The sequence below is a fragment of the Hypanus sabinus genome, unplaced genomic scaffold, assembly GCF_030144855.1.
Source record: "Hypanus sabinus isolate sHypSab1 unplaced genomic scaffold, sHypSab1.hap1 scaffold_1011, whole genome shotgun sequence".
Classification (NCBI taxonomy): domain Eukaryota; kingdom Metazoa; phylum Chordata; class Chondrichthyes; order Myliobatiformes; family Dasyatidae; genus Hypanus; species Hypanus sabinus.
Window position 1 is genome coordinate 63,197 of NW_026779063.1, and position 14,674 is coordinate 77,870.

At 48.9% G+C, this 14,674-nt stretch overlaps 1 protein-coding gene across 1 annotated transcript; it reads left to right on the forward strand.

Annotated features, from left to right (window-relative positions):
• Nucleotides 1-8,093: 8,093 nt before the first annotated feature.
• Nucleotides 8,094-13,054, forward strand: LOC132386128 (oxidized low-density lipoprotein receptor 1-like). Its single transcript, XM_059958423.1, has 4 exons — nt 8,094-8,305; nt 9,885-10,027; nt 11,589-11,653; nt 12,865-13,054. The coding sequence occupies exons 1-4, from the start codon at nt 8,149-8,151 to the stop codon at nt 13,052-13,054; spliced, it is 555 nt and encodes a 184-aa protein (XP_059814406.1). The 5' UTR covers nt 8,094-8,148.
• Nucleotides 13,055-14,674: the final 1,620 nt, after the last annotated feature.

Sequence of the window (14,674 nt, forward strand, 5' to 3'; positions counted from 1 at the left end):
ATGTATGGGAAGGTGGTTCAGCACAGTGACGTCAGGGATTTAGCTATTAAATTAAAGGACAGGACCACCACCCGTCCCAGGGAGGCGAGACATAGGAACCATACACGTGGCTCAAGAGCTGGTATAGTAAGGATGGCTTCAAAATCTGGCATCGTTGTGTTTTTTTCCACGGAAGATGGGATTTGTACAGAAGAGATGGAGGACCGTTTACACCCAGTCTGAAGGGGAGCTGATATTTCAGCGGGAAGGTTTGCCAGAACAGTGCATGATGCTTTTGGGGAGAGTTGTTAAACTCAGGGGGATGGGATTCAGAGATCCAGCGCAGATAGCAGAGTCGTTATGGGGCCTGATGTTGTAAAGACCTCAGAAACCGGCTCCAATCAAAAGGCTGAGCATGTTGCGACTAGTGTCCTGAGCCGCGTATATGTGAATGCGAGAAGCTTTAAAGAAAGGCGGTTGTGAACAATGAATTATGATATTGTAGACATTTCCGAATCGCTTGTAGGAGGAGCAAGCATGACTGCACGATATTTCGGGTTTCCCAATGTTTAGACTTGAAACAGTGGAAGGACTCACTTTGAATTTTTTTCTTCTTCTTCTTGGAGTTAACAGAGGCAGGACTGCGCAGGCGTGAGACGACGGGCAGTGAAGCGGGTAGATTTAGAAAAGGACAAAGCCTTCGACAGTGGGCAGCGTCGTTTGCGGGCCGTGGAGTGAGTTGGGTGTAGAGTGAAGGCTTAAGGGTTTGGCTCAACGGGCTTGGGCGGAATCGGGCGAGACAAGGTAGGTTTAGGTTTCAGTTTTTCATGATATTTGAGGGACGTGGGAAGTATGAGTGTGAGGGCAGCTTGTTGTTCTCGGTGTCAGATGTGGGAGGTCCTGGAGTCTCCTAGCATCCCGGACGTCCACATCTGCGCCAGGTGCGCCGAGATGCAGCTCGTACGGGACGGTGGTAGGAGTTGATAGAGAGGAGTTACAGGCAGATTCTCTCCGGTGCCATTGGAGGTAGACAGTTGGGTCATGGTTAGGAGCGGGAAGGGGAAGACTCAGGTATAAAGAGTCCTCCAGAGGCTGTATGCAGTATAGTTTTTTTGTAGCAATATATGAAGGTACAACTAGAGAAGGGGCAATGTTGGATTTCCTGTTACGGAATAGGATAGTTCAGGTGAGGGAGGTATGTGTTGGCGAGCACTTCGACACGAAAGGTCACAATATCATTAGTTTGAATATAATTCTAGAGAATGATAGGACGACCCAGGGTTGAGATTTCTGATTGGAGAAAGTCTTTCAGGAGATGGGAAAGGATTTAGAAGGAGTGGATTTGGACAATTTGTTTTATGGGGTAGTAGAGAAATGTTGGGCATTTAACGGTGAGATTTTGAGGGTATGTAATCTTTACGTTCCTGTTTGGTTGAAAGGAAAGGATAAACGTTTGAGAGATTCATGGTTTTCAAGAGATATTGGAAACATGGTTCAGAAACAGAGTGAGATCTACAATAATTATAGGCAGCATGGAGTAAATGAGGTGCTCAGGGAATACAAAGAATGTAGACAGACTCTTAAGGAAGACATTCGAACAGCTAATAAGGAGATACGAGGCTGTTTTGGCAAGTAAGGTGAAAATAAATCCAAAGGGATTCAACAGTTATATTAATAGCAAAAGGATAGTGAGGGATCAAATTGGTCCCTTTGTGAATCATAGTGGACACTATGTGTGGAGCCAAAAGAGATGGGAGAGATGTTGTATAACTTCTTTTCATTGTTTAAAAAGAGTTCTAAGAGTAAACCTAGCAATTATCTGCCTGTATGTTTGACGTCCCATGTGGGTAAATTATTGAAAGTATTCTCAGAGATCGTATATATAATTTTCTGGATAGACTGGGTCTGATTCGGAGCAGTCAACATGGATTTGTGCGTGGAAGGTCATATTTAACAAATATTATAGATTTTTTAAAAAGAGGTAACTTGGAAAGTTGACGAGGGTAAAGCAGTGGATGTTGTTTATATGGTCTTCAATGAGGACTTTGACAAGGATCCACACGAACGGTTAATGTGGAAGGTTCAATCGTTAGTTATTAATATTGAAGTTGTAAAATGGATTCAACTGTGGCTGGATTGGATATGCCAGAGAGTAGTGGTGGATAACTGTTTGTCAGATTGGTGAACAATGACTAGTGGTGTGCCTCAGGGATCTGTATTGGGTCCAATGTTGTTTGGCATATACATTAATGATCTGGATGTTGGTTTGCTAAATTGGCTTAGAAAGTATGCAGATGATACTAAGATAGGTGGCGCTGTGGATAATGAAGTAGGTTTTCAAAGAGACTTAGGCCAGTTGGAAGAGGAGGCTGAAAGATGGCAGATAGAGTTTAAAGCTGATAGGTGTGAGGAGCAACATTTTGGTGGGACTAATCAAAATAGGACATACATGGTAAATGGTAGGGCATTGAGGAATGAAGTAGACCAGAGTGATCTAGGAATAATTGTGCATAGTTCCCTGAAGGTGGAATCTCACGTGGACAGTGTGATGAAGAAAACTTTTGGCATGCTGGCCTTTATAACTCAGAGCATTGAGTTGGGATGAAATGTTAAAATTGTTTAAAGCATTGGTGAGGCCAAATTTAGAGCATTGAGTACAGGTCTGGTCACGGAAATATAGAAATGATGCCAACAACTAACAGAGAGTACAGCGGAGATTTACTATAATGTTATCTGGGTCTTAGCACCTAAGTTACAGAGAAATGTTGAACATGTTAGGTCTTTATTCTCAAGAGATTGAGGGGGGACGAGAGATACTTAAAATTATGAGGGTGATAGATAGAGTTGATGTGGACAGGCTTTTTCCATTGAGAGTAGGGAAGATTCATACAAGAGGACATGAATTGAGAGTTACTGGGCAAAAATTCATGGGTAACACGAGGGGGATCTTCTTTACTCAGGGAGTGGTAGCTGTGTGGAACGAGCTTCAAGTAGAAGCAGTAGAGGCAGTTTCGATTTTGTCATTTAAAAAATGGATAGGAATATGGACAGGAAAGGAATGGGGGGTTGTGGGCTGAGTGCAGATTGGTGGGACGAGGTGAGCGTAAGGGTTTGGTACGGACTATAAGGGCCGAGATGGCCTATTTCCGTGCTGTCATTGTTATATGGTTATATATAGAGATGGTTCTCTGACATAAGGAATTAATAGAGGGATGTTGATTTTGCTTTACCGAGAAATTGTCACCGCAGTGTACATTCAGAACAGACAAGTCAACTCGTCTAAGTGAGGCTTTGTGGGTGGAAATGTGGAATAAATATGTCCGGCCATATTCATGTTATAGACCGGATAACAGTCCGCTGGATTCGGATAAACAAACCTGTAGAGAGATGACAGACGGTCGCAGGAAACATATGATCGTGATTATCAGTACGTTGAAGTCCCAACGAAAGAGAGAGAGCAATACTTGATCTCCTACTACGGAATGAGACAAGTCAGGTCTCAGAGGCTCGTGCAGGGACACTCTTTGTATCTCGTGATTTGTAATCCCATTAGTTTCAGGGTAGATATGAAAAGGATAGGACCGGTTCCCGGGTTTCAGTTCTAAACTGGCGACAGGCTAATATTGCTGGGAATAGAAAGGATCTGCTGCATGTGGGTTTGGACAAGCTGTGTTCTGGCAATGGTGTATTTGGTAATTTGGAGCCCAGGCCCTCTTTAAACTCAGTGTAGAAGGGAGCGGAGTATAATGAGAATAGTGGGAAGTGTTGAAGGAGAGAGGGATTTGGTGTACAATCGGTGTCGGGGGTACACACACTGTGAACAGGACAGGGCGCAACCGCCTCAACGGGGCACAGAAACCGCCTTACGGTGACACTAACGCACTTCTCCGCTGTGCTCGACGCTTTCTTCATCGTGATAATGATACACGGACACGTCCTGCGACCTAATAATTACACACTCCTCCCCACCTCCATTATCAACTTCCCCTCAAAAACACCTCGGATCTCCGTGACACAGGTCCTCCTCTGTGCACCTCCATGTCTCCATCACGCCCTAAATCCACTGCGCTCTTCCGCATCTCCGTGACCAACTCCATCCCCTAGATACCTCCACATTTACAGCTCACACCTGTCCCTTCCCATTGGTTCCTACTCTCGGTTCTGAGTCGGCTCTGTGGCTCAATTGATTCCAGGGAGTGGAGCTTCACAAATCATCTGAATCTAAAAGCGTGAAATGAGAAGGTGTGGATTGAGCTTCTCTTTATGGCTGAACCCTGACAATGCGTGACGCGACTGTGTAGAGGGAGTTTCACTCGATGTCTAACTCCCGTTATGTGCGATGAGACAGTAGGCAGCTTCATTTCTTCTCTGACTCCGGGAGTGAGCTTTGGGACGGGGAAGAGCGGGCTTCTCTCTGTGTCTGACCCCGGGAGTGAGTGACAGGACAATTTAGAAGGAGCGGCACTCCATGCCTGATCAGGGAATTGTGAGGTGGATCGTTGTGTAGGGAGCCTCTCTCGGTGTCTGACTCCGGGAGGGTAGATAGGATTGTATGGAGTTACCCTCTGAGTACCCCTTTGAGTCAGAAAGACACATGGTTTTGGCGTCTCCAAGCAGGGATCAGGAGCCAGGTAAATGTCACACACACGGGTGGACGAGTGCACATTAAAAAACAGCGATTCGCGGTAAGACCAGTGAGGGAAGTCTCAACGGTCAGGTCTCTGGCGCTGAGCATGGTTCTCTGAGTCAGAATGGAAGCAGGGTGGGGAGGATGAGGCGATCCGTAATGAAGGGGGCTTCGGATATTTGTTTCTTTGGGATTCTTTCCAAAGAAGGTGAAACCTGTACAGAAGAGATGGGTTCAATCTAATAGAAGTTGCATCGCAATTGAAAAATGCATGAACGCCCATGAATACAGCCAAACGAGTCTGCCTTACAGAAGGACAAAGGTGCCAAACACAAAAGCAAAGGTCACGCACGGCACAAAACACAGTTAACATGTAGAAGATCGAAAGACAGCAAGTGGATGTAGAATATCAGTAAAATACATTCATGCGATAGGTATGTATTTCATATATTATTTCATATGTATCTCAGGCTGAGGGGAGAGTTGATGCAGGTCTCTATCATGAGGAGAGACAGAGAAAGACCAGGCAACTGGGGCATTGCTCCCCCAGAGAGAAATCTCTAATATCACGGAGTGGAAGGGGAGAGGGTGTATCTATTCAGAAGAGATGCAGAGCAAGGTTTTGTTTACACAGGGAGCGTCAGTGACTGGAATGTGCCTCCAGGTGTGATGGTGGAGGCAAATAGATAAATTCGTTTAATTGGCTCATTGACAAACACGTGGATGTGCAGGTTTTGGAGGGAGAATAGCATTGTGTAGGCAAGAAGAATTTAGGCATGAAGTATAACTGGTACAGCACATATTCCGGGCCGAATGGTCTGTTCTGTTCTGTGATTTACGCTCACTGCTCTGCATGAGCAAAAGTGAGTGAATTGAACTCAAAGGGTGAGAGGAGCAGTGGGGGGGGGGGGGTAGATCAAGGAATATTACGATGGATTGACAAAGACAAGGAACGATTTTTCCACAGACGACATGGGCAGTGAGCGGCCCACAAGGAGAGACCGATCAGACCCAAGCATATGGCTAATCTGCGTCTTAACAGCGACCCTCATTATCACGGGTATCTGCTGGAGGATTCATGGTGAGTTTCAATTCGGTCGCAACGACCAAACCGCAGAGAATAAAAATGGCCACTGTAACAGCGACACATTCCCAACATTTCCCGGAAGCACCCTTCACAGTGATGTCAACACACACCTCACTGTGGCACTGGCGGGTCTCTCTGAATGACTACGACTCAGGCCTCACCGTGTCACCGACACAACCCCCAACAACACATCCCTCAACATTTTACCGATATATCCCTCAACCTGATGCCAAGAACACAACCTAACGGAAGTACGATTCAACGTAACGCTGATACGCCTCCCGACGTGGTGCTGAAGCGTCCCTCACTGTGACGCAGACACGTTCATCACTTTGAAACCGACTCATCTCTTCTCAGGACAGCAAAAGCCACTCTACCGAAACACCGATTTAACCCTCATCGTCACAAAGACACAACACTCACCGTGACATCGACATTTTTCCTAATGTCACACCGATTCACCAAACACTATGACACAGTCGCGTCTCTCACTGCAACACCGTGAAACCCGGCACTGTGACCCCGACATATGTCTCAGCGTGACTTAGAGATACACCGCGATGTGACCCGTTACACCTCTCACATGGACCCTGAAACACCAATCACAATGTAGTGTGACGCTGACTCACGTGTCACTGCAAACGCAATACATCCTTCACCATCTCTCTCAGTATCACAGATTCGTCAGTCAGAGATCACCTCCGACCGAAACTGCAAGGAGTTAAACTCAACCCTTCAATCCAAGATAACGGAGAATTCCCACCTGGATTTCTCCCAGAGAACCTGTCTCAAGAATCTCTCTGCGCTCAACTCAAATCTGTCCGAACTTAAACGAATGAACAGCGATCTCCGTCACCAGTTCACTGAGATGGAAACGAAGTACAGATCTGTCAACGAAACCAAGGCTCAAATCTGTGAATTGTTGACCAGCAGAAGAGGTGAGGCATCATCCCTCTCTTTCACCCGCTCCTCATCACAGGGCAGGCATGGAGAGAGGAAGCGGCACTCTGTGCTTGTCATCGGGAGTGTGTGAAGAGATGGTATGGAGGGAGATTCACTCTGTGTTTGACCCAGTGAGTGTGTGATGAGGCTGCGTGGTGGTAGTTTCACACTATCACCGGATCCAGTAGAGTGTGATGGGACGTGTGGAGGTGAAACATTTTTCCTAATGTCACACCAATTCACCAAACTCTATGACACCGACGAGTCTCTTCCTGCAACACCGTCAATCCTTGCACTGTGACCCCGATATATCTCTCAGCGGGGCATAGAGATACACCGCAATGTGACCCGGTACACCTCTCACATGGACCCAGAAACACATATCACAATGACATTTACACGTCTTTCACTGAAGTACCGATTCGCTGTGACGGGAAACAACTATCACTGCGATAGTGACGCAACCCCCATCGTGAGACCAACAAAAACCTCGCTCGTAACCTAATATATTCTCTCAGACACGTAGCTCACGGTGGTGCCAACGGCCCTCGCAGTGCCACCGCACCCTTCATCGTGACCCTGACGCACCACTCTCCGTGACCCGCTCAGTAGCTTGACGCTGACGCTGACGCACTATAAACGCCAAACACCCTTCACCATCTCAGATCACCTCTGACCGAAGCTACAAACTCCTTTGGGAAGAAAATCAGGAGATGAACCGGACCCAACGCCATTGTCGACTATCAGTCCACGAGTTAAAATCAAATCTAAATTAACTTTGAGGCAATTGCAAACACCTCACCCTGACATAGGCAAGACCCTTACCGTGATACCGACTCATAAATTCCCAATGACACTGATTTAGTCCTCTCAATCACAATGACACACACCTCAACGTGACAATCGGACACACACCGTGGACATGACATGCCTCTCACGGTGACACAGACACACTCATCACAATGAGACCAGCGCCCACACATTACACCGATACTCCACACACCGTGACACTGCCAGACACCTCACTCCAGCATTTCCCTCACTCTGACATCTTCCTCGCCTTGTCATCGACATACACTTCATTGTGACCCGGTACCCCTCTCGCATGGGCACAGAAACTCCTATCACAGTGACACAGACACGTTCCTCACAGCAACTCGGACAGGGAATCGATTATCACTACGATACTGACACAGACCCACTGTAACAACAAGACAACCTTCACCAGGACATTGATAACCCCTCGGGTGGCGCCGACGCCTCTCACTGTTCCACCAGCACATCCTTCACTGTGACACCGTTCACCGTGACACTGACACCACACTCTCTGTGACCCGCTCCTCAGTGTGACGCTGAGTCACGTGTGACTATAAACTCTAAACATCCTTCACCATCTCTCTCAGTACCACAGATTCGTCAGTCAGAGATCACCACCGACCAAAACTGCAATGAGTTAAACTCAACCCTTCAATCCAAGATATCGGAAATTTCCCACTTGGATTTTACCCAGAGAATGTGTCTCAACAATCTCTCTGCGCTCAACTTTAATCTCTCCGATCTTAAACGAAGGCACAGCGATCTCGGTCACCAGTTCACTGAGATGGAAACGAAGTACAGATCTGTCAACGAAACCAAGGCTCAAATCTGTGAATTGTTGACCAGCAGAAAAGGTGAGGCACGATCCCCCTCTTTCACCCGCTCCTCATCACAGGGCAGGCATGGAGAGAGGAAGCGTCACTCTGTACTTGGCATTGGCAGTGTGTGAAATGATGGTATGGAAGGTTATTCACTCTGTGTTTGACCCAGTGAGTACGTGATGGGGCTGTGTGTAGTAAGTTTCACTCTATCACTGAATCCACGAGAGTGTGATGGGACGTTGTGGAGGTGGATTCATTCTGTGTCTGACCACGGGATTGTGAGACGTAACATTACAGATTCACTCTATGACTTACTCCGGGAATGTCTGATGGGACAGTGTGGATCCATCTTCACTCTGTGTCTGACAGCGGGATTGTGTGATGGGACACTGCCCAGAGAGATTCACCCCATGTCTGACCCCTGAAGTGTGTTATGGCAACGTGGAGAGAGAGCTTCAAACTGAAGCTGGGAGAGCGTGACAAAACAGTGCAGAGGGGGCTTCACTCTGTGTCTGAATCCGGGAGTGAGTAATTGGACGGTGTAAATGGAACTTCACTGTGTGTGTTACCCAGGGAGTGAGTGAGGGGCGATGTGGAGGGAGACTCACTCTGTACCTGATCCCAGGTGTGTGCGATGAGACTGCACTGTTTGAAAAGAGTGACAGGGAGAATCTGACCCCGGAAATGTGTGACGGGACGGTGTGCAGGAATTTTAACTACAGGTTTGAACGCAGGAGGGTGTGATGAAGCCACGGAGGGAGAGATCCACTCCGTGTCTGACCCAGGCAGTGCGTGACGAGGGTTATTAAAGGGAGAAAAACTGTGTGTCTCACTGCCGGAGTGTGTGATGGGTCAGTGGGGACGGGAGCTTCACCACACTTCTGACACCTGAAGCGTATAAAATGGGTGTGCAGGGAGCTTCTCCCCACGTCAGAAGTCTGAAGTGTGTGATGGGTCCGTGGAGAGAGAGATTCAGTCTGCGTCTGACGGTGTTAATGTGTGATCAGAAGGTGTCTTAAATCGGTGTCTCACCCCGTGTGTATATGATGGGACTCTGTGTTTGACACAGTTACCTGTGATGAGAAGCTATTGCGGGATGGGAGGGTGGGTGAGTGCCTTTGGTGGGGGCGGGGGGCGTTATGTGTTTGTCTGACACCGGGAACGGTGACGCGTGCCTGGTTGGTGTTCCGCTCTGTGTCAGATAACTCCGTGACAGGACGGTGCGGAGGGACTGCCTGTCGTTTTCTGACCCCTTGTGTTGTGTGATGTCACCGGCTAGAAGGAGTATCATACTGTGCCTGACAGCGGGAGTGTGCTGCGGGATGAAGCAGAGAGTGATTCATTTTCGATCTTATCACGGACGGGAGTATTGGGGTATTCTGGAGGGAGTTCCATTCTGTGTTTGTCCGCTCCCGCAGTGTGTGATGGGACGGTCTGGAGAGAGTTTCACTCTGTATCTGACCCCAGGTGTCTGTGATGGGAAGGACTGAAAGCAGCGACACCTGCTGTCTGAATCCTGGATGGGAAGTTGTGGAGGGAGGTTGAACTTTTGCAATGGCTGTTAGGGAGGAAGATACAGTTCTTTTATTTATTTTTTGTTACTGTTTTGCAGAGCAGACATGTCCTCCGAACTGGATCGAAAACGAGAATCGGTGTTATTTCATATCTTCCTTGGAGAAGCCTTATAATGGAGCGAGGGAACACTGTTCGAACCTTGATGCAAGGCTCCTCGAAATAAATTCACCCGAGGAAGAGGTAACTGTCTCCCGAATAGATCGAATTATTCCACACCGCCCCATAGCAGACTCCAGGGGTTAGACACAGTGAATCTCCCTCCACACCGTCCATCGCACACTCCCGAGGTTAGACACAGAGTGAATCTCCCTCCACACCGTCCCATCACACACTCCCGGGGTCAGACACAGAGTGAATCTCCCTCCACACCGTCCCATCTCACACTCCCGCGGTCAGACACAGAGTGAATCTCACTCCACACCGTCCCATCTCACACTCCCGCGGTCAGACACAGAGTGAATCTCACTCCACATCGTCCCATCACACACTCCCGTGGTCAGACACAGAGTGAATCTCCCTCCACACCGTCCCATCACAGACTCCCGGGTTCAGACACAGAGTGAATCTCTCGACACAGCGTCCCATCACACACTCCCAGGGTTAGAAACAGAGTGAATCTCCCCCACACCGTCACATCAGACACTCAGGGGGTCAGAGACAGAGTGAATCTCCCTCCACACCGTCCCATCTCACACTCCCGGGGTCAGACACAGAGTGAATCTCACTCCACACCGTCCCATCACAGACTCCCGGGTTCAGACTCAGAGTGCATCTCCCCACACAGCGTCCCATCACACACTCCCGGGGTTAGAAACAGAGTGAATCTCCCTCCACACCATTACATCAGACACTCAGGGGGTCATACACAGAGAGCATCTCCCTCCACAGCGTCCCAGCATACACACCCGAGGTGATACACAGAGTGAAGCTCCCTACACACCGTCCAATCCCACGCTTCTGGGGTTAGACACAGAGTCAATCTCCCTCTACAGCGTCCCATCTCACACTGCCGGGGTCAGACAAAGAGTGAATTTCCCTCTACAGCGTCCCATCACACACTCCCGGGGTCAGACATAGAGTGAATTTCCCTCCACACCGTCACATCTCAGAATTCATCTGTGTCCCATCTCTTCAAGTTTCTCGTGGTCAGACTTGGAGACAGGTTCGACCAGTATGCCTTTGAGGGTCGTGGGATGATATTGCCTCCGGCCCGGTCAAACTGAGAAATCACGTTTGTGTGGATGTGTTGCCCGGTTACAAATCAATCCCATGAAATAACGAGCAGTTCACCATTTGCAATTAAACGACTGGGCTTTATGATTCTTCATTTGACTACAGGGTCAGTGCAGAAAACAAAGGGAAATTGGACTCATTTTAACGAAACAGTCCAATGCGCTCCTGGGAGCTCACTGTTTTCCCGTCCGTCCGTTCTCCATCGATTTCCCCCGGGCGTGGTCGACTCTCGACCCCATTCCAAGTCCGCTCTGGCCTGCAGTCTACGATTACCCCGTTCTGACATCTTCTTTCTCCATCTTCCGCCGAACAAAAGCCCGCAAATCCCTCGCTCTCGGGCTCACAGGAATGAAAACACCTCCAGTCATGGGACACCGCACATTCCAAACCCCCGTTATCTCTCGTCATAACACAAAATCACTGCTGCTACAGAGAAACCATTACATTAGCAGTGAAACATTTCCCAGGACGTTGCATGCACATTAATCGAAGGGATTTAATTTCACAGGATTTTGTGTCCATCTCTATCGTCACTCGATTCAGAACTTACTGGATTGGAAAATGCAGAGACGGGTGAGGTTTGGACTGTTACAGGTCCGTGGTGTGGGAGCGGCACGAGGCCGTGGGGAGTGATTAGGGGTGGGATTTACCTTTGGAAACTGACAGAGGGCCGCGGACAAAGACTGGAACAGTGGGTCTAGCTTGTTGAAGGATGCAGGGTTGTCGGGATTGATTTGGGAACTGCCCCGCGGTACCATGGGATTAGTTCAGAGGCTGAGTAGGGGCTGTGGAGAGACCGCGGTATCATGAGATTAGTTCAGAGGCTGAATAGGGGCTGTGGGGAGAGCACGGTATCATGAGGTAAGTACAGAGGCGACATGCGGCTGTGGGGAGAGCGCGGTATCATGGGATTAGTTCAGAGGCTGATCTGGGACTGTGGGGAGAGTGCGGTATGAGATTAGTTTAGAGGCTGACTAGGGGCTGTGGGGAGAGCGCGGTATCATGAGATTAGGTTAGAGGCTGACTAGGGGCTGTGGGGAGAGTGTGGTATCATGGGATTAGTTCGGAAGCTGACTAGGGGCTGTGGGGAGTGCGCTGTATCATGAGATTAGATCAGAGGCTGACGAGGGTCTGTGCGGAGTGTGCGGTATCATGAGATTAATTTTGTGGCTGACAAAAGGCTGTGGGGAGAGCGCGGTATCATGGGAGTAGTTCAGAGCCTGACAAGTGGCTGTGGGGAGAGCGCGGTATCATGAGATTAGTTCAGAGACTGACTAGGGACTGTGGGGAGAGTACGGTACCATGGGATTATTTCAGAGGCTGACTAGGGGCTGTGGGCAGAGAACTGTATCATGAGGTTAGTTCAGAGGCTGACTCGGGGCTGTGGGGAGAGCGCGGTATCATGGGAGTAGTTCAGAGGCTGACTAGGGGCTGTGGGGAGAGCGCGGTATCATGAGACTAGTTCAGAGGCTGACTAGGGGCTGTGGGGAGAGCGCGGTATCATGGGAGTAGTTCAGAGGCTGACTAGGGGCTGTGGGGAGAGCGCGGTATCATGAGATTAGTTCAGAGGCTGACAGAAGTCTGTGGGGAGAGCACGGTATCATGAGATTAGTTCAGAGGCTGACAGAAGTCTGTGGGGAGAGCGCGGTATCATGGGATTAGATCAGAGGCTGACAGAAGTCTGTGGGGAGAGCTCAGATTCGTGGGATTGGTTTGGCGACGGTCTCCGGTTACTTGCTGGAACTGTTTTTCTGTTTCTGAAATTGTCTACCTCTCTTTGATAGGACTGTGTCCCCTGATCTTCTGTACAAGATGTTCTTTAAATGGCACACCTGCAGAGAATGCAACTTGCATTCACAGAGCTACAGTTGTAACAGTACATACAGATTCATCTGTAAAAAGTCGGCACGTTTATACCAGGATATTCCAGAAGAGATCAAAGGTCTCTGTCAACAGACTGTCGGGCCGATTTGAATCAAGTGACTACATCCCACTTCTCCCCATTCAATCTACTGCACTGTTACTCACACATCCTTTCATCCCCTCACACCCTCTCCTCCGCTGCTCAGACTCCTCCAATACTCACAACCCCGTTCTCTCACGCCACTCTTCCTCTCTCCTTTGGTCCACACCTCCCCTCTCTACCCCACTCTTCCCATCCCCCCATTTACTCCCACTTTCCGCTCCTTTTCTCAATTCCCCCTTCTTCTCCCTAATTCATTCCCTTTGAGCACGTCCCTTTCCCCTCAGACCCCATTATCTGCCTCTCCTCTCTCCGTTCTCTCCACACATTCTTTCTCAATTCTGAGGACTCTGCCTCTCAATTCCCCAACCTAGGGGAAAAGACACTGCGCATTCACCCTACCTGTGCTTCTCCAGGCTTCCTAGCCACGCTCCAAGGAACAAAGCCCATCCTTCTTGCCTTCTCTCCATAATCCAGATCCTGTAGTCCCGGCAGCATCCTCGTTCATCTCCCCCTGCACTCTTCCCACATCCGTGTCATCTTTCGTACAGGAGGCAGACCAGAACTGAACACCGCCCTCCAAGCGGGGTCTCACCGACGTCATGTACAACTTCAACGTGACGTCAGCACGCTGCAATGATGTAAAATTAACGCGAATTGGGAAAACTAATAAATACTGCAATGAAGGTGAATACCGAGGGAGTGTTTCAGTGTTCAGGGAGCGTTTGCAATCTGATGGCGGAGGGGCAGCAACTGCTTGTAAATTGCTGAGTTTTCAGGCTCCTGTACCACCTTCCGATGGTACCGATGAGCATAGAGCATTTCTCGGCGGGAGGGGGTCCTCGCTGATGGATGCGGTCTTCTCGAGGCATTCCTGCTTGAACATGTCCTCGATGGAGGGGAGGGTTGTGCCCGTGATGGGGTTGGCTGAGCCTAGAAACCTCTGCAGCCTCTGGCGACCCTCTGCGTTGCAGCCTCCACACCAGGCGGCGATGCGACAAGTCAGAGCGCTCCCCACAGTAGATCCCGAGAAATTCGCGAGTCTTGAATGACAGACCACATCCCCTCAAACCCCTAACCTTGCAATCCCCTCTGTCCCGAGAGAGATATGGATGGTGGAGAAGGCAAGGGCCGAGTAGAGTCTAGAATACACTCCGACTGAGACTCGAAATAAACAAGACCACAGTGATGAAATCCAAAGATAAAATCACAAACAGTAGTCATAGAAACGGATCTCCTACGGCTTTGCACTGAGTGATTGGCGCGAGCCCTTCACCGGCAGACATTCCATGAAGGAATGTTGACAGGCAATAACTGGCAGTCTGAATCATAAAGGGAAGGTAACAGCTGACCACACTCGGGGGAATGGAGGTTCCGAATCCAAGATGCCTGCCGATGAAGATACTTCCTTCGCGGTTACATGCCCAGTGCAGATCATCCGAGATGTTGAAACACAGTAACACAGGATCTTGAAATCCGATCATAGGATAGAGAGGCAGAATTAAACTATTTGGCCTATTGGGTCATAAAGTCTTTATGTTACGTCTAAACGTGGAATGTGCAATTTATAGCAATTTCTAAGAAACATTAAGTACAACAGGACTGTCAATATAACTTAGAAATTCAGTTGT

What these genes read in the sequence shown, in the direction of transcription:
- LOC132386128 (XM_059958423.1), top strand. Translation starts at nt 8,149, where the DNA reads ATGTGTCTCAACAATCTCTCTGCGCTCAACTTTAATCTCTCCGATCTT. An exon ending in ATTGTTGACCAGCAGAAAAG is followed by an intron (nt 8,306 to 9,884) that starts GTGAGGCACGAT and finishes ACTGTTTTGCAG; the next exon opens with AGCAGACATGTCCTCCGAAC. An exon ending in ATTGGAAAATGCAGAGACGG is followed by an intron (nt 11,654 to 12,864) that starts GTGAGGTTTGGA and finishes TCTCTTTGATAG; the next exon opens with GACTGTGTCCCCTGATCTTC.